Source organism: Electrophorus electricus, chromosome 15, assembly GCF_013358815.1.
Source record: "Electrophorus electricus isolate fEleEle1 chromosome 15, fEleEle1.pri, whole genome shotgun sequence".
Taxonomy (NCBI): domain Eukaryota; kingdom Metazoa; phylum Chordata; class Actinopteri; order Gymnotiformes; family Gymnotidae; genus Electrophorus; species Electrophorus electricus.
In genome coordinates, this window is record NC_049549.1 from 14,764,096 (window position 1) to 14,783,827 (window position 19,732).

At 47.4% G+C, this 19,732-nt stretch overlaps 1 protein-coding gene across 3 annotated transcripts in view; it reads right to left on the minus strand.

The window, feature by feature from the left end:
* Nucleotides 1-2,223: 2,223 nt before the first annotated feature.
* Nucleotides 2,224-19,732, minus strand: part of sez6b (seizure related 6 homolog b) — a 121,718-nt gene continuing 104,209 nt past the window's right edge. Inside the window, exons 8-18 of one of the 3 annotated variants that reach the window (XM_035534287.1) lie at nt 17,417-17,611; nt 16,406-16,544; nt 10,098-10,294; nt 9,138-9,332; nt 7,218-7,409; nt 6,832-7,026; nt 6,686-6,724; nt 6,439-6,547; nt 6,226-6,325; nt 5,669-5,717; nt 2,224-4,638 (exon numbers count right to left, since the gene is read on the minus strand). In XM_035534287.1, the coding sequence (XP_035390180.1) occupies nt 5,670-5,717; nt 6,226-6,325; nt 6,439-6,547; nt 6,686-6,724; nt 6,832-7,026; nt 7,218-7,409; nt 9,138-9,332; nt 10,098-10,294; nt 16,406-16,544; nt 17,417-17,611 (1,409 nt within the window). In that variant the 3' untranslated portion in view covers nt 2,224-4,638; nt 5,669. The remainder of the gene's footprint in view (nt 4,639-5,668; nt 5,718-6,225; nt 6,326-6,438; nt 6,548-6,685; nt 6,725-6,831; nt 7,027-7,217; nt 7,410-9,137; nt 9,333-10,097; nt 10,295-16,405; nt 16,545-17,416; nt 17,612-19,732) is intronic. The other 2 variants (XM_035534289.1, XM_035534288.1) reach the window with 2 other exon arrangements.

Below are 19,732 nucleotides of genomic sequence, written 5' to 3' on the forward strand. Positions count from 1 at the left end.
GGGACACAATTCAAACAAATTCAAAGGCACATTTAAAAGTCACTCGTATGTGTGTATTAGACAGAGGACGTTGAAAACATGAATGTGTAAGTTACACATTCTACAAAAGGTTGGCAAGGTTGACATATCCGGATTAGCAGGTTGGATTACTTTTTTTGGCTCATTGCGAATCTGGAGCAACTTCTACACCTGTGACGTAGTTGAGCGCAAACGACGTCCGCACATGACCATCTGAGTGCTCGCGATGCCTCCCGCTCGTATTGATTTATAAACTGCATCGTCAGCCAAATATCTCTTAGCAAATTATTCTGACCTAAAAAATTCGAAGGATTCTATTTAAATTATTTAAACAAATACATATGCATGCATATGTAAGGCATGTAAGAAGCAAATAATAAACTTGTAAACTTTGTACACACAAATTATGATTATTCATTTTAATGTTTGTTCTTCCTTTTTCATTGATTCCTTTTATTAATTTTTAAGGAATATTAGAAGAAATAATACCCACAATGCCAGAAAAATAGAATGTAATAGAAGTGGATTTCTATTTGTACACATGAAAAACACGTGCATGATGCAGCAGCTCTGTTTCCACACATGCATTAAACACACGCTTCACGTATGCTTTATGGATATTTTACACGTGCTTTACACACGCTTTGCATGTGAACATATTAGTGAGAATGGCTTTGAGACTTACACTTTGAGAATTAGACTTAGGCAAAGGCAGGATTGTGGGAGTTGTAAGGCTGGTTTGAGAATGACCAGGGCAGTGGAGTTGGCCCACGCCATGAGGGAAAATACCCGGGTCACAATATGACAGTTAACATTATCAAACAACTGTGTGGTACAGCGAGCAGTGTCAGCACACATAACACATCACACTCCTGCCTGCATGAGGTGTAACTCCTGTCTATAGAAACCACCAGAGGCGTTTGCAGTGGGCTGAGACACATCAGCACCGGATTGAAAAGCGGCTGAAAAACGATTTCCTGGTCTGATGAATCCCAACTCTCCCCACGACCCCTGCCGGTGTACAGTAACGTGTGTTTCCAACTGTACAGGTGGTGGCATACGCTAGGTGGCACATAGTCTAACATATCAGGAAACCGGCATCACCCACATATGGCCACCATCCTTTATTTAACAAGAAAAAGCTCCTTGTCATAGAAACCAAATATCTATCAACTTAATGTCTGTCTTGCCATCGTAAATACCAGTGCGCTGCAGGAATTTATCAAATGAGATAATAAAAAGAGTGTTTACAGGGAAAAGAGGTTTAACATTGCATTAGACATATTAATAACATAAAACATAAGGGAGTACAGAGATTCTGTGTCCTTTCAGAATGATTTGCATACAGGACAGAGGCTTCTGTAGAGGCCTCTGCAGACTTCTGCAAAGGATCCTGTGTAGGCTTCAGCAGCCCTCCGTGTAAGATATACTATCACTCCACCAGGCTCCGGACCATATAGAAAAAAAACAATCTTCTTTAGGATAAGGTCAAGAGAAGTCTTGGAATGTAGTGGTAACGGGCGCCAACTGGTGTGGGTACTGAATATCAGTTTGCATATGTTGACTGATGTATGGTTTGGATGTAACGGTGGCAAATGCAAACACTAATATGTAAAAGAAGGTGGGGTGAATACATAATTACTTCTGACAAATATATAAAAAATGTGGGGTCTTTGTTTGACTGTTAGACATTCTCTGGAGGGTGCCTCAAAATGCTTGACAACGTTATCCTGCAAGAAAGGACAGGACCAGCTTTACTGTTCTACTAATTGTGAAGTCTGCACCTTTATTTTGTATTTGAATGTTAAACTTTAAGACTAGCTAAATGAGGATTTAGGAACACCACAGGTCATAGCTGTGATGTACGCCAAAGGTCACCCAGTGCAGAAGCAAACAAGGGAGCCTATTTTATGGTCATTGAGTGCAAGTCTTGTTTTGGCTTGGGGCCGTCATGAACTGTGGTCTTGAATATGATGAAGCAATGTGTTTCCTGGCATGGATCTTACTGCTCTTATGTGTGATATTTCATAGCTCAGAGCTGCTGAGGTCCACCAGGAGTCCCTCATTCCTTCGGCATATGTAGTTTGGCACTTTTCCTGCTCCCCTCCCAGTTCATAAATGAAGGGAGGTTTTTTTGTGAAGCCGTATTTTGCAATTTTATACAACTCAACAGGTCCAAGTAAACACATCAAAGCCTGCTCCGACTGGACTTCAGAGGGTATATTTTTATTATTGACGAGGTCCTCTTATATGACAGATTATTACATAATACAATTAATCAAAAACAGAAAGTCAGGTCATCTTTGTCATTTCTACGTTTTTAGGACCCCCCGTTGGTTGTAATGGAAAGAGGTGTTCTAGATTGATCCTAAAACTGCACTTTATTTTAAATGCCAATTTGTGCACATTAACATTTAGAATACAATTCCTTTTAGACAGGGACTGAGGTAAGGACAACCTTCTTATCCATGTAAGAGCCAATACATCGAGTGCAACTTCTTTGTTGTTTACTAACAATAATACATTTAAGCTACAAAACATCTTTCAGCTTATAATATATAGAGCTGTGGATGTATTTATCAGTGAGCATGGGTAACATATTCTACCCATTCCTTTGGATCGATAGCAAATCAAATCACTGTTCACTTCTTTGTAAAACTGCAGTGTCCATATAACCCAAGAAGCACGTATAGTACTAGTCACATGGCACACACACACCACAGTGGAAATAATGTTTAAAATAGTGTTTAATGTGAAATGGTTCCTTGAAATACCATTCAAGACACTGGTTGACACATTCACAGGAAGGAACACTGCAGTATGTAGGGAAATAGGGTAACGTGTAAATGGCAAATCGTTGATATCATTAAAATGATATTGCTGGTAACATTAACATGACAATTTGTAAGTCAGAAAAAACACTTATCCCGAAAATGTGTACAAGATCGTTTAAGATTACTTTTAGTGGTATGGAACAGTAGATAACTGAAGAAAAGAATCATAGTTTATAATACATGTAAGCAGTAAAATTGTATGTACATTAAATATTTATAGCTTAAGAATATTTGATGGCATTGGCTGGTCATAACTGTGTATAAAACGTATAAAAAATATGATTAAATTAATGACGGGACCACAAAAACATTTCATCCAGATTTTTTTTCAGGGAGGGGGACAAACACAGAAATGAACTCATAACACTGGGCAACAGTGTTTGAATGTTGTTTTTGTTCCACAGGCTCAAAGAGATGGAGCATATAATACTTTTTTATGCTGAATTCAAACTGTTTTTAGAATTTCTCAGGCATAGTTTTCAAGTGATAGAGCATAAGGCTGTTATTACACTTTAAAAGTGCAAAAACAATTCTGAAATGTACAGGTGTGTGATTTTCACCTGTATTTGGTGCCAGTATACTGAAACACAACAACTGGGTGAGACATAAAATCTGAAAAGATATTTGAATTCAGCATGCAAAAATACTTAAACAGGTATTATTGTTGCATGGGACAACATTTAACCACTGTAATTTTACTGTTCTTGCTGACCAGGCAGCACAGAAACAGTGCCCCCCTTCCTATCTTAATAAACAGTGCCCCCCTTCCTATCTTAATAAACAGTGCCCCCCTTCCTATCTTAATAAACAGTGCCACCCTTCCTATCTTAATAAACAGTGCCCCCCTTCCTATCTTAATAAACAGTGCCACCCTTAGACCCAGAAGCAGTCCTAGACTAGGATGTCAGGATATTATAAATACATATCAGACAATGACACTGTTAAGTGCTATTTTTTTAATCACAGCTATTGTGTGTTTTGGAATTTTCTGGTTTGGACATTAATCTTCCTATCTTAATAACGCTAGCTTTGAAACTTCCAATACTTTCACATGAGTTTAATGCCAGAATAACATTTTCACAGACCAGTTTTTAACTTTTGTTTTAACTCATTTAACTTCTTGGCCTTCACTGTTCACAGCTTTGTTCAAAGGTAACAAACACAAGTCTACCTGAACCTGAAAGCATGGAAACAAAACAAACTTCTAAAACATGCAGACCTTTATTTGCCAAAATAAAATAAAATAAATCTTTGTGACAGTTTTCTTTTTCAAATTAACTTCCTTACCACAGTCAGATTACATAGTTTTAGTTTCAGAAATTAAAGGCTTAATTTTTCACTGCTCTGAATGTTTCATCACAGCTTCTCTGTAGATGTGAAGCAACAAGACTGAAAAAACATAAATGACAGTAATGTCAAGGAAATCCAAAAACAATCCTTATAGTGAGACATCAACAGACCGAATGGCAATGTCTCTCACTCTGCTGCCTCCATTGTTTGATTAAAAACTGTACACGCCCCGCTGCCTTATCACTGCTGCTGAATCTCTACAAAAATAAGCTCACGGTCTCCGCACGCGTCGCTGCACATTGTGGAAGTTCTGGGACGATCGGGGTATTTACAGCAGACCGGGACAGGGAAGGATCAGGGAGGCTGGGACCACTCGAAGACCAGCGGAGGCTACAAAAGAAGCAGGGGGAACTTCCACAAGGAAAAGACGGTGTGACGGTCCTCGGAGCAAACGTTAGCAGAGTGCCTAAATGGAGACCTCGTACTCCCTGGTGTCCTGTAGGTCACAAACAAGCATGCGTTTGGGAAAGCCAGAGGGCAGTGTGAAGAAACTCGAGATATCAGCGGTTATATTACGATCAAAACAAAGCAAGAGCAGCAACAGCCTCGTCTAGTTAGGAGAAGGGACAGACAAATCAAAGCCAGTACAGATGTGGATGCAGTGTGAACCGGGAAGGAAGAGATGGGGACAGGAGACATCACATCGGTGGTTCTGATCTGCTTTGCTTCAAATGGTGCTGTTCCACTGATCAACTGTCCTTGCAGGCTTTCTCATTACTACAGTATCCTACAGGGAACAACTGCTGGACTCTGGGGACACTGATCAGTCTCTGTTCAAACATGAAGCGGTCGAAAGAAATAAAATTCTGAGGTCATGCCAGTACAACCAAAACTGATTAAGCAAACAAACAAACAAAAAGAATGCGGTTTGGGAAATGTCAGTGCAACAGTGAAAAAATGAGGGGAAAAAATCTAGAAAAAGAGACAAGATGACACGAACAGGTATGACCAAACTCACTTGACAAATTTCCCATGACTGAATGAGGTGTGTCAGGAAATATATGCCGACAGGAAATACATGCTGACAGGAAATACATGTTAGATGTGTTTGTTTCAAGTGCAGGAGTCTGAGTGGAGGCCTGCTGAGATAAAAGAGCAAAGCGCACATGGGAAGGCTGCATCTCCATTCACACCTGACACAGGTGCGGATTAGTCTGTTTGGTTCCACTCCACTCAATGACCCACTTAATGTGAAGACACACACACACACACACACACACACACACACACACACACACACACACACACACACACACACACACACACACACACACACACACACACACACACACACAGCCACAGGCCAGGCCAGGCCCCTGGGATAGGTAGTCACACACTGCTGGACACAGGGCTGCGTGGTGAAGTGCGATGCAAGGTGCCTCAGACGGGAGGTGCGAATTAATTCTGTTCCGACACGCCAGGCTTCAAACCAGCACCATGGTTACGGGGCTGTCAGACGGACTCACCTCACTGTTCTTCAGGGATGCAGAGACACAGAGAGACACAGCGAGAGACCGTGAGAGACAGAGAGAGACAGAGAGAGAGGAGATTCAGTAGGTTAAGGCATGAGAAGTGGAAAGTATCTCTGGATCATGATGTAGAGTGACTAAACGGAAGACGCGGACACATCGTGCTGCAACCTTGAGCTCGGCGTCCCTCCCAGCAGCTAGCGCAGGAGCAGAACGACGGTGCCGCGGTTATTACGAGCGTGGGATTTACCGCGGCTCCACGTCGTCCTCGCTCATGATGAGATGAGAGAGGCGTGGCGCTCGGTACCTCGTTTAAGCTCCAGAATGTCACTTTACAGCTAATTAGAATTGGCAAAAGAGCGCGCAATATGGTAACGCAGATGGCGTTTTTAGGAGCGTCATTTCATTCCAGATGTGCTCTGGGAACGGCGACACAGTCGCAGCACACGAGGGACGTCCGAAACACCATCCGAGGAGGACGGGCAGCGCCCGCGTCTGCTGCGGCCGAGAGCGAGGGAGGGACCGGGAAGCAGCGGGGCGGCGTGCCGACTTACTGTGGTCTCGTAGGCGGGGTTCTCGAAAGCGCTCTCGCCCCGGATCTGGTTGTACTGCGGCGATGCTGACAGAGGCAGCCGGAGGGGCTTCCCCTGCACCCTGGGGACGGGGAGAGAGCAGAGGCCACGCCCGTTACGCATGCGCCGGAAGAGCGGAAGTATCCGGGCGGCCGAACAGGACAGGCCGTCGCCGACTCCGCCCACCGAGCTTACCTCGAATAGTAGATGTATATGGACATGACGATTAGCATGATAATCGCCACGGGGATGAAGACGGCGATGGTCATGTTGACTCCTTCCATGCTGAAATCGGCCCTGGCGACTGGGCAGAAACAAGCGCCCGGTTAGCAGGGCTTCCAGGGTGCCCGGTGGGCCACACATAGCGTTGTTAATTCTCCACGCGGCCTGACGTTTACCGTAGCACTACAGATCTTAGACAGGTGAGAGAGCCGGTTCCTACCGTCCAGCCTGCGTTCATTTATGTACTCCAGAGTCGTTGCTGATGCGAGAAGGGCATGAAAAAACAAACAAACAGATAGATAAACAAAGAAGAAGGTCAACAGCAGTGACCTACTGCGCCCAGCTGGTGTGAGGAACGGAGACTACCTTTGCAGACGGGCAGGGCGTGGCTCCACCTGGAGGGGTGAGCAGGGACACAGCGCAGAACCGCCTCCCCCAGGAGCTTGTAACTGCTGAGGCAGGAGAATCTCAGCGTCTCTCCTGGCTGGTACACCTGCTTCACTGAGACCTGGACACCAAACGCAGGGGTGCCGGGATTCCTGCACGGTTCATATGCATCAGCTGTAGAACAGACACAGAAACACACACACACACACACACACCCACGCATACACACCCACACACATACCCATCCACACGGGAAAATGCAGTAATAGACACTTAACGAGTGCATCACAAAATAGATCTGGGATATCAGTGGATATACAGCCCACGAATCGCAGGGCGTCCTGCAGGGGCTTAGGGGTACTCACGGACACATCTGGGCGGCTTCTCGCTCCACTTGGGCCCGGTGGACCCCCGGTGGTAGCAGGAGAGGAGGCTGTTGCCAGACAGCGAGTAGCCCTTATTGCAGATGTACTGCACGGTGGAGCCTACAATGAGCCGCGGTCCTGACATCACCCTGCGGCTGTGGTCTACCAAACCAGGGTCTGGACATGAGAGCACTGACAAGCGCGCACACACACACACACACACACACACACACACACACACACACACACACACACACACACACACACACACACAGCTAGGTAGTTTTCTTCCCAACTTCCCATGGCTCATGAGGAGTTGCTGGGATGCGTCATGTTGAACACATCATTCTGGTATTAATGATGCGTGTAGCAGAACACACCAACCGTGCTGACTGGTTTGGTCTTAAGCTCTTGCCATCTTGGTCCACCAGTTAGAAGGTTTATGTGGTTCCAAATTCTGCAAGCGCAACCTCTCAGGGGCATGGCACGGTGACTGATCTCTCACCCCACGCTGGTATCTGCTTGCACCCATGATTCAAAATGCTTTGCAGTACTCGGTTTCACCAATAGGTGGCGATAAAGGACTACAGCCGTAATAGAGTCTTAAGCTCAAATGGAACTTCCACCAGACACAATTATGCAAGATTTTCTCATGAACACCAGAGAGACTCTGGTGTTGACAGCAAACATTTAATTGCAAAACTTGTTTTTCAAACTATAATTTATTAGAAAGTAGCTGTTGAGAGCGCCCTACATTTATTCCTCAAGCCAGTCCCTTTGTCATGATAAATGAGACTCATTTCAACTGTGATTTATTAGCCCACAGTTTACTTATATACACATTTTGCCCTCAAACCACAGAGCCCCTGATGCTCATTCATGCATAGTCGAGGCTCAGTGGTGCCATGGTACGGAAATTCTTTACAAGACTGATAATCGATTCTGATTGTATATGTTACTGCAGGTTTCCACCAGGCCTGAGACCCGGTGGCAAACGGACAGCTTGTTTACACACACTGAATATTCGTTGGATTGCTTGACCTAGAGCAGAAGGACTTTACTGTCCGTAATGCACGGTCCTATCAGAGCAGTAAAGTGCACGTGCCCTGTCCTTCACGCTTCACGTCCTCTGGCTGCACACCTGGATTGGTTCCCACCAAGGCAGCAAGCCAGAAGCACAACAGCTCGCTCAGCCTCTGCTGTTTGGAAGGACAGTGGTCAAGGGCTGAGAGAGAGAGAGGGGGCAAGTCTGTGTCCTTTAGTCCATGAGTACGGATGGCTGCTTAATGAAAAGTTTACCGCAGCCTGTCTCGGGCCCACTGCAGCCCACAAGGACGGTTCTGGAGGGAGGGGGAGCAGGTGGAAGACAACCTGACATCAGAAGCCGCACCAAGGGTTCCCACGTCCTCCCTGCCTGCTCATGCCGTTCTGCTCCGAGGTTTGATCCCCTGTTCGCCGGTGTCTCTAGTCACGGAGAGTCACGCGACCGTCCCAAATTCGCCTGTGATGAAACAAGCCGGCGGCGGTACGTCCCCCCCGCACCCTTCTCCAGGGCCGGCTGAGAAGTGCGAGAGCAACGCATGAAAAGGTGTCGTGAGCTGCATCAGTGGGCGTGTGAGAGCGAGAGAGGGACACCAAGAGGCTGTGAATCGAAATCGTGCCTTCCGTCTGAGGAGACTCGCGCAAACCAGGCATGCAGGTCATTTCTCAGCATCTCTCGCCACTGTCCTGGACTGGCACAGGCTTGAGAGAGACTCTCGTAAGGGCCCGCGCCTGAAATACAACTCTAGAGTCTAGAGGCTACCCACAGCATCGTCCTCCATCAGTGGCCACTCTGTGTTGGTTAGAGAGCTGTACAAAAACGGATTTTGGTTTTGGTGTGCGCGTGTGTGTGTGTGTGTGCGTGTGCACGTGTGTCACCTCTTTCACAAGTGGGCAGGTCTCCGCTCCACGTCAGGTCCCACTGACACATCAGCATTTCAGTGCCCACCACCTCAAAGCCAGGGTAACACTGGTAGGTCACCACTGTGCCGTGCACCAGCTCGGGGTGAGATGTGGTCTTCCAGCCATTCGCGATCTCAGGTAGCTCTGGACACGTGTCATTCCGAGGGACCTCTGCATAAAATTCGGAGAGAGCCAGACAGAGAGAGAGAAAACAGCATGGAGAGAGAGAGAGATTGAGAAAAGCGAGTGAAGGAGAGGAGGAGCTAGCCATATATTTCCCAGACTGGATGCTTCTCAAAACATTCGTCAACAAACCACCGATGCAGCACAGCGGGCTAAACCAGACGGCATCGGACTGGCAGTGTGAAAGGAGGTCAAAGGCCGGGTGCCGGGCGGTCAGCTGGCGCCGCTCTGATCACGGCAAGGCCGGTGGGGCTGTGGCAGCTAATGAGTACAAACACACCTGGTAATCGTGTGCGTGCCCTGCGAGGCCAAACCCCACGCACCTGCAGTAGGTGGCAGACGGCTATTTTTCCCACTCCCACACCGGGTGTGATGGGTTCCCGTGCTCTCCCTCCCTGCTCCATCTGTATTCTGCTGCCTCCGTGCTCCCTCTCTGCTTGGAATTCGTTATGTCTTATCAGATCTAATTTTATAGTTTAGCACCGGGGAGGAACTGATGGAATGGCAGCCTGCTCTCCATCCCGGAGAAAAGTGTGCTGCAGTTAAAAGCGAGATGTGTCGCACTCTCCATCCTACCTTCTCTCCATCCCCCACCTCTTCACAGCCCAGACCTGCCCTACCCAGAGCACCCACAGTCCTACAGTAATGATGGTCTGCGGCAGAGAGGGGAGAGGTCCCTGGTGCGCCTCGACCACAGCCTTTAACGAACAGTTAATGAAAGACCTTTGCGCCTGACCCCCCCCCACCCCTTACCAAAGAAGTGCACCACGAAGCCATTGTCGTAGCCGTAGATGTTGGTTGCCGGGTCCGACTGGAACTGGACGGTGACGTCGGCTGTGGACGTGTAGAGCTTGAAGCGTGGCCGTGAGCCGCTGTACTGGCCAAGTATCTTGGCGGTCAGGTCGTCTCCGTCGTAGAAGGTCAGGAGGTCGTTCTTCCCCATGTGCAGGCTGTGGACAGATGAGACACAGCCCTGCGTGAGCGGCAGTGAGCATCTCGGCAGCTGGCCGTTGCTCACACGCCCCTCTCGGTCCTGTTTTCGCTCACTTTTTTTTCCTTCTGCCGGGACCAATCTCACCACTATGGTCTTTTGCCTTCCGAGCAGGAAAACAACTTTCTTCATTCTAACGTCCCCCACTGTTTTCATTATGTCCTTACAGAAAGTAAACAACATGCCCGCATGCTACATTCTGCTAGGTCTCTAGGTGTCCCTCCGCCCCCGGCAACAGCGCAGTGAGGATGTGGCTACCGGAACGTGTGGGCTACTATTAGTTTGTGCTCCTCTCCTGTCCTATCTAATGTTCAGAAATAGCTAGAAAATCGATTTCTCCCCGGTTCCCCCCCGTCAGCGTTAACCCAAACTATAACCAAGTTGTAGCAATCTCAGGGGAGAAGAGGCATGAAAAAAGATTGATTTCACCCTAGACTTCCCTTCAGTACGACTTCAATGGCTGCGAAAACAAACTAGTTTCAATTACCTCAGCAATTATTCATGCTATAGCGGCTCATTCTACTGTACTTCACGAGGCCATGTCGAACCCCTTATCTGATGTCTGACAGCAGTTCCCTGTCAGTTTGTCTTAGTCTCGTGGATGGATGTTAATAAATCATGGGAAGGTGGTTTCGCAGGGAAAGGCAAACTGAAATGAGGAGAATGTTCTGGAGATTCACACGACCCGCTGAACAGCCTACGGTGCCAATGAAAGGCTGACAGGTGAAGCTTTAACAAAGGAGACCAAATCCCAGCCCTCTACCTTTTATGTCCGACAGGGGAGTAAAGACCACGTGTCAGTCGTAATATCAACCTCGATAAATTAAATTCTATAATCTTTTTTTTTTTTTTTTAGAAAAGGGCCCCGAAAAATTTAGTTCTACAAGCCTAGAAAAAAAACAGCTTTAATAAACTACACTGTACTATATATATATATATATATATATATATATATATATATATATATATATATAAAAATCAGGTGAAATTCTTTCACCTTCAGTGACACACGACAGACCGGCACATAATGGAGGCAGTCCGAGAACGAGGTGATACGCATACTCTCAGATTTGTCCCTAATTAATCACAAGTGGCCGGTGATGGAACTCATTACGGAGAGAGAGGAATAATTAATCATCTTTGCTCCACCGTGGCATGAGGCACAGGGGTGGTGCTGAAGCCAAGTGGAGACGGGCCGCTCAACGAGTGTGAAAGCTGAACGTAAAGACGTGTACACACACACCCACACCCGAATGGCAAGCAATTTTTCCCACGCATCTGTGCCCCTCTGCCCATTTCTGTTATAGCGCTCCTGCGCGTCTCATTTTGCATGAGAAACGTGTTGAAGTCAGGGGAGCCCCTCATCTGCTCTGAGGACCGCGCAGAGTGTAAAAACCCCGTGTTGACTCATATCAGGTTTGTTGAGATAAAGTGCAACGAGGCTCGCCGTAGCCGTGCCTCGCGTCTGCTCAGAAAATCAATCATGTTTTCTATTTGCTGCCAGTAATTTCATTTTGTTTAATAAAAAAACCCCAACAACAACCAAACAAACAAACAAACAAAAAACCCAACCTCAGCTTGGCTCACGGTGCAGCTGCCACCTCACGCCTACTGAATGCATCAAACTTGCGGCGCTCACTCAGGATTTGTCCTCCATCAGGAGAAGAAAAACAGAAGACTAGAAACCTGAAAACATAGCAACAAAAAGGCCAGATTTTCTGACTTCAGTTGCTCGTCTCAGATCTCAGTGTGGACGGCAGTGTCAACGTTCCAGATTTGTAGAATCTCCGTTGTTTGCCTGGAGAGCGGGGCTCAGACTGAAGAGGACCTGTCTGTCTGCTCTGGCTAAATGCAGACGTCCAGGATCCGTCTGCTGCCTGCGTGCTAAGCCGAGGACTTCTTTCCCACCCGAGCACGACTCGCGCAAGCAGGCGAGCGTAGCTGTGTGTGGCTTAGAGCACCCGAAGGCACACGGCCAACCCGCACACGTTTTCACACACCAGTCCGCCTGAATCAATGCAAAAAAAAAACCAACCCCAAAGCAATTAAATAAACTCCAGTAAAATCCACGCGTAACTTGTACAGGAGGCGCGTTAACCAACAGTTGAACCACTCATAGGCTCGGACTGCAACTAACGGTACTGTGTGGGAGGCAGAGCGCAGGAAATGAAAGTCAATGGTGAGTTGGAGGATTACAGAGGGTCTCTGGACCGAAGCCATGCGTTTAAAACGGACCTAATTCCAAGTTAGCGTGACGGCCTGAGATGGGAACAGGCAGGCTGCAGGGAACCTTGCCGGACAGGCACGGCTCCGCTGAGCGGCAGGCAAACACAAGTAGCTAAACTTTCCTTTCTCTTGTCAACATTATCAGAGGGACCCAGTGGCATGATGCTTGTTCAAATAAAGGAGAGAAATGAGTTTCTTTGTTTTTGTTCTTTTTTAATTAGGAAGTTAAATATTGGCCCGAGTCTGGGCCTGCTGTCTGAAGGGATAAGAGAGGCTTGAGTTATCACCTGCCTGCCAAGAACTGCCACACGGAGGGTTAGCGCACACGTGCGCACACTGGAACGTACGATTCTCACGCACACGCACACTCAGCACACAATGCAAAGTATCTGAGCCAACAGTAAAGAGAAAGAAAAAGACAGAAAGAAAAGTATTTGAAATATGAATCAGGAATAAATCTTTTTAAAAAAATCAGGACCACAAAAAAAGATGTAATATATTGCTTCTACTAACCCCAAATTAAACATCCTGATATCCCAATTTCAAAGATTTATGGTAACACATTCCATTTGGTTAAATATATGACACAGAGGCCCAACAAATCAAAGTGGTTTGTCTTCTTTAAAAGTTTTAAAATCCAGATCATTGGGTCGATTAATTTTCGTGCAGCTATGCGCTACACCTCCAGCAGGGGGCTCTCTCGGCCGCATCGGTTCCATATCAGGGCCATAAGGAGTCTGCTCTGCTCCACTGCGCCCAGTCTCCCTGGTTTCATGTCTGTGCCTGAGTCAGGCGGCGCGCAGGTGTGCCAGCTGACACCTGTGCTTCCCGCCGCCCAACCTCACCGCTCCGGAGTCCCAGCACCCCCCACCGACAGCGCCACGGCTAAATGAATTAATCAGCCGTCATTGCGCTCCATGTTCTCGGGTAATTGCGAGTGTGGGGTGTGCTGATGGATGATTAGAGGGTAGCATGCGCGCGCTCATTACCAGGGTAAAGTGTTCTTAGAGCCTTGCAGCAAACCCGCGGCGCACCTGGAGCTCGGCACGAGAAGCCCCAGCCTGCCTGGATGAGGAAAAAGAGTTTGCTTCACATCCAGAATGTTCCTAGATTCCTTATTAACCCCCTGCGTCTCTCCAGCCTTTCCCAGCCGAACAGCTGGGGCGAACCCCTCCCGATCATTTTTTTCCACATTAATAGTTGTCACTTTTGCCTGAATGATGATGCACCATATGCTGATTGAGTAATTTGGTTATATGAAGATGAAAAGTGGTGTGTGTGTGGGGGGGGATACTCAGTGACCCAGCACTGAACTGCAGCACGCAGACACGGGGTGACCTGTCAGCAAGCCCTGCCCCTTCTTTCTCCAAACTGGCCTCTGACTGGCTGCTTGGTATGTCATGCAAATACTGGGGGACTGGGGCCTACGCATAACTGTGCTGACTCCGCCCATTCTGCATTAACGTACACGGCATATTTTGACAGTCGGCTCTTATAACAGATGGAGAAGGCGGAGCCTCCGTGCTGCAGCTTCTCTCTCGCCAGCTCATACCCCAACAAATGAACGGGGAATTAATTATGTTGGCAGCTTCCCCTGCAAAACATCCAGAATGCCATTTATTACACAGAGCCGCACAGTGGAGGCACTAAAGCTGTGGAACTTACAGGGAGGAAGGGAGGGGCGAGTGGAGGGCAGATGAAAGCAAGAGGAAACATATGCAAATGAGCGAATCTTAATTAATGCACCTAATTCCCAAATGCACAAATAATCTATCGGGGCGGCCACAGCAGGGCCTTGCGTTGTGGAGCCTCACCCAACAATCACACTTGACACTCGTTCCTCTGCTACGCATAATTGATTCCACCTTTGTAAAAATGAAAAAAGGGGGCTTTCCATGAAGTTTATTATTAAGCTTTGTCTGCAGCTACTTCAGCGCCCCTCTTACTCATGGACACACTGTTCTTTCGTCTTGCTTGTTCCAACTCCCATTTTTGGCTTTTAGCTTCCTTAACAAGCTATATTTGCGAAGAAGACATGATGATCTAGTCAGGCTTGTTACTTTGAGCAAAGTGTGTCTGGATGTGAAGAACAGTTGAGGAGTCTGAGCGGAACAAACCGAACAAACTGTTCCTCGTTCCAAATGAAACAGGAATGTGAAGATGCCGTCTTCTCTTAAACAGGGGCAGAGAAACGGAGACGCTGACATTATGCAGCTTTGATTTCAAAACGGCCCCCAACTGTCTCTGGATAATAAGCCTAACCGCAGCAGTTAAACATGATGCATCACATCTAGAACTAGCTCAAGGATCAAACTTTTTTTTGTTTTTTGAAATGCCTACACAACAAGTTCCAGCCAGGAGATGACACCAGACAAGTGTTAGGCAATCGAACGCTTTCATCAGATGCATAGCACAATCACAAAGAGGGTGGCCAAGGTCTGCTCGCTTCGTTGGGAAGTCTGGGAGTGGGGCTTGGCCAACAAGCATGGCGCGATCTCACAACCAGACGCACGAGCCGATGTCTGAGGAAGAAAAGAAAACCGGATCCGACAGACGAACTGAAAACAAACGAGCAGGCCTAACAAATCCGCCACGTTTGATTCATGCGGATATTTCTGGACAGAAAAAGAGGCAATTGGATACTGTATTAGTCAGGGGAGGAGCCGGAGCAGGGGATCAGACTCCAGAACCGTGAAAAGGGGTCCCCATGCAGAGACAGACACAGAAAGACTTCAGAAACACACTCCACACAGGGACTCCAGAAGCACACTCCACGCAGGGACTCCAGAAGCACACTCCACGCAGGGACTCCAGAAGCACACTCCACGCAGGGACGGTATCCTACCAAGATGATCTGTGGCTGAACGCGGTACAGCAATTCACCGGTTAGCATGGACTGAATATCTGCAGCGTCTGCTGCTGCCACAAAGCATGTGCCCTCGTGCACGACGTCATCCACCATCTGGCCACAAACTGCCAACCTCTCCGCAGTCGGATGAGGGGGAATCAAAGCACCCGCACCTCAGCCAACAGAGCGCGTCGTTAACACAGCCAACGGCGGCTCTGTCTGAACAGCTCTAGCTGTCAGGCTCCTTCTCCACCCTCAAGACGTGTCATTTCAAAAACAAAACAGAAACACCTGCTCCTGTGCCATAATACGCTTTAGTTTATACAATTACTGCTGCTTTGTTTCTATGAAATTTTTTGCGATGTTATTTTTGCAGTGCCGCCCGTCTGCTAGTGACGACGCCCTTGCTCATTGCACGTTGCCGTGCGCCTATGGGACGTGGAATCGGAAACCCGACGCTGATGTTTACATATACATTTCCTGCGTTGACCTTGAGCGACGCTGGGTACATTTTAACACATGTATCTACTGCATTTATCACGCTGTGTGGAAAACATGCTGGGCGCGTATTTGCGTCCTGTTTGTATCCTGCCTTAAGTTTACAGATGGTATGTCGTCCTGCATGCCGTGAAGGTGTAGGTCTGATTATAGAGCTGCTGCCTCTGAAATTCTGTACACAGAGCAAATGAACCTGCGGGAATGGAATGATGCACTGCTTACACACGGGGAAGGACAGACAAAAAGAAGAAGAGAATGCAATCTTGGTCCCTGTTCCAAGGTTGCGGGCTCTTATGAGAGTACACTCCATCGCTCAAAGATCTTCTGTAATGTGAACATTTGTATCACAAAAACAGTGACTGCAAAGTACGTCACTGCAAGTAAGCACGGGGTGGCGAGTTAATGAGCTTTCAGTAACGAGCATTGGGACGCCAGCCCGATCTGGGGGCTGACCACCACGAGCAGGGCAGCATCCCAAGGACTGGAAGGGGTACGCACACTTGGATGTCCAACATGATGCGCTTGTCCTCTTCCACGTGGATGCCCCAGATGCAGTCCTGGCCCTTGTCGTAGGCCTCGGGCCAGTTAGGAGAGAGAACCACTCCCGCGGAGTCCGTGATCTCCCCGCTGCACACCGCTGAAATGGGTCATACAAAACACACGCATGCGCGCACACATTCACGAAAGCATGCATGCAAATCAGCAATATAAAACGCATTAAAAACTGTTTAATAAACACAGTTATTCAAAAGGTTTCAGCACTTCACAGTTCCATCTAGAGCGAGCTGGGGTCCATGGCCTGGGGAAGACTACATGTCTGAGGCAGTCAGCCCAGGGTGTGTATAGGGAAACCCTGCCTGGGAGATCACCCTGACACGGGTGTGTGACCAGTGCCACACCGCGCCTCTTCCCTTCTGCGCCGGCGGTCCAGCCTAGCCGAGTGGAAGCCCATTCTGAAAGTGAGAAAGTGCTGTCTTGACCCTGTGCTGCAGCCTGTGCGATTAAATCCTTTCAATCCAAATTCCATTGTGTGGTTTGAGTGATGCATTCCAGCACAGGGGCAGATAAGATGGCAGCATGCACTCTATGTGTGTGTGTGTGTGTGCGTGTGTGTGTGTGTGTGTGTGTGTGCGTGTGTGTGTGTGTGCGTGTGCATGTGTGTGTGTGTGGAGAGGGGATTCTGCGTTTACAGTATTTCCTTCAGCTTTCTAACTCCGGGCCGCTCGCATGAATGTCTGGATGCTTTTAGTGCTGTATTAGGTTCCGGCTGTGGCTGAGGGCTCCGTACGGCCGCCAGGTGACGTGAGCTGAAGCGGATTACGGAGCAACAGCACTAAAAGGATCCACTGTGCTCATTACGGAACCTCTGCACCTGCTTATGGAGCACGTGGCAGCTCTTCACTCCGGCAGAAACGTAGACGCGGCGGTGTGGAGGCTCTAGAGGCAGGGGAAAATCTCATTATTTAGTCACACACACACACACACACACACACACACACACACACACACCTCTGCAGGCAGGCTCAGTCTCGTTCCATTGTGGGTTGTCGGGGTCCATGCACTCGATGATGACGGCTCCCTGCTCCAGAGTGTACCCAGGGTTACAGCTGAACTCCACTACTGTGCCCACCGGATAAGTGCTGTCACTGCTGGTGAAGTTACCATACTTGACGAAGGGCTCGTAGCAATGGCCTGGCGCAAATGCTGAGGACATGCGCGCGCGCACACACACACACACACACACACACACACACACACACAGAACACAGTCTCAACCACCCCTGGCAACATTTTACTAATCAGTTAATTCTACTGTTGGACCAACCCACCCCGCTAACCCATCATCAACATGTCAGCAATGTCAGCAATGGAGGTGAACAGTAACTGTGTGTGGTGCTACATCACAAGTAAATGAAGTGGAAATATAACTAAATTAATATCAATCAATTGAAAAATTGGCTTACATGCTATAAAAGCAATGGAAAGGCTTTCAGTATCTATAAAAAACAAAACCACCAAATTTAACACAACCCAGACAGCACTTAGTGTCCTCGTATGTCAGTCATTCCACTAACAAGCACCAAACACAACACGGACACATAACCACTCCACTTATGTTAGCTTCTCCATGAATGCTGTATGTGCTAACACTAACACACACACACACACCAATCTATAAGACAGTGATGTTTATTGTAAATATAGTTTAATACACTAACACACACACACACACACACCCACACACACACCAATCTATAAGACAGTGATGTTTATTGTAAATATAGTTTAATACACTAACACACACACACACACACACACACACACACCAATCTATAACACAGTGATTTTTATTGTAAATATAGTTTAATACACTAACACACACACACACACACACACACACACACCAATCTATAACACAGTGATTTTTATTGTATATATAGTATAATACACTAACAGGGGAATCTTTCTTGTCTTTTTTGGTCTTGTATTGTCATTTGGTTATTGCTTTGTTATTAGTATCATCATCATCGTCATTGTTATTATTATTACCTCTACTACTACAAAAAAAATATTGTTTTCTACCTTGTTTGCCTTCTTTGTTATCACTGCTGGTTTCAGTCGTCCCTCCAAGGTTATGAACCCCATTATTTCAAAGTCCTCGGGGGTGGGTGGCGGGAATAACGATAAGGCCAATGGGGCAGCTGGGTTAGAGGCATTCCACGCTCTATAGGTTACACCTCACCGCCCTCGGAAGCTCTCACGAGCCATTCAGCCAATCACGGTGCGGCACTTTCGATCCCAGCACCCGCCCACCTTTTCCCACATCCATTATTCAGGCCTCTGCCTTGGCTCGGTCTGCTCAACACCCACACAAGAGTAATTGATTCATTTTCATCAGCCACCGTCGTTTAAAAGCCTTCCACAGAGATTGCTGGGATTGGAGACGGAAATGCAAAAAAACTTGTGCAGCTTCAAATCAAGCCTGCGCTTTAGCGTGATTTGGTGTTCAAATGAATTCTCTGTAGCATATATGAATAATGTATGGCAGAAAAAAAAAGGAAATTAGACGGCTGATCCCTAATCCTATGTTCATAATGATTTAAACATTTCAGAGACTATTTCAACATGTTAGACCTATCTAACCTAACAGCACTATGCCACAGTAAAGCTCTGTGCATATTTGGTCAAACCTCTCCAGAACATGGTGTGATTATGTAATCCATTACATGGATCTGTGTCAATATCTGAGATAAATCAGTATGATTAGCCCTTGTTAAACTTGAGCATGTTCAGGAGAAGGTAAACGACCGTGGTGCTCTACGAGCCGTGTTCTGCATGTGCAGCCGGAATAGCGGCTACACACACTCTGCCGCTGTCTGTTTATTTTTAAAATTGTATTTATTTGCCATTTATTTGACATGTCACTGGTAAAGGTCACCGCAAAGGCATGTTAGCTCACATATCGTTATCCCATTGAGCCGTGCAAAACGAGATTAGAGCTGTCTGATTGGATAACGATGCTGGGGAGTAGCACAGTTTCCCATGTGAGCCAGTGTCCCGGGTAAACACGGTCTGAGCCCTGAATCACCTGGAATGATCCTGCTGGGCTGCATTGACCCTGCTGTTCTGAGCAATGCCCCCATTTTGGGTGGAGGCTAGGAAGAGGTGAGCAGGAGAGATGTGGTGGGGAGTCTCCAACCTCTCCAGTGTCTTTTCACAGGGTGTTTCTGCTCCCTCTGAGAGGGAGGCAGGGAGGCAGACAGAGAGGCAGACAGAGAGGGAGGCAGGGAGGCAGGTAGGGACCAGGCCTCACCTAGTGAGTGC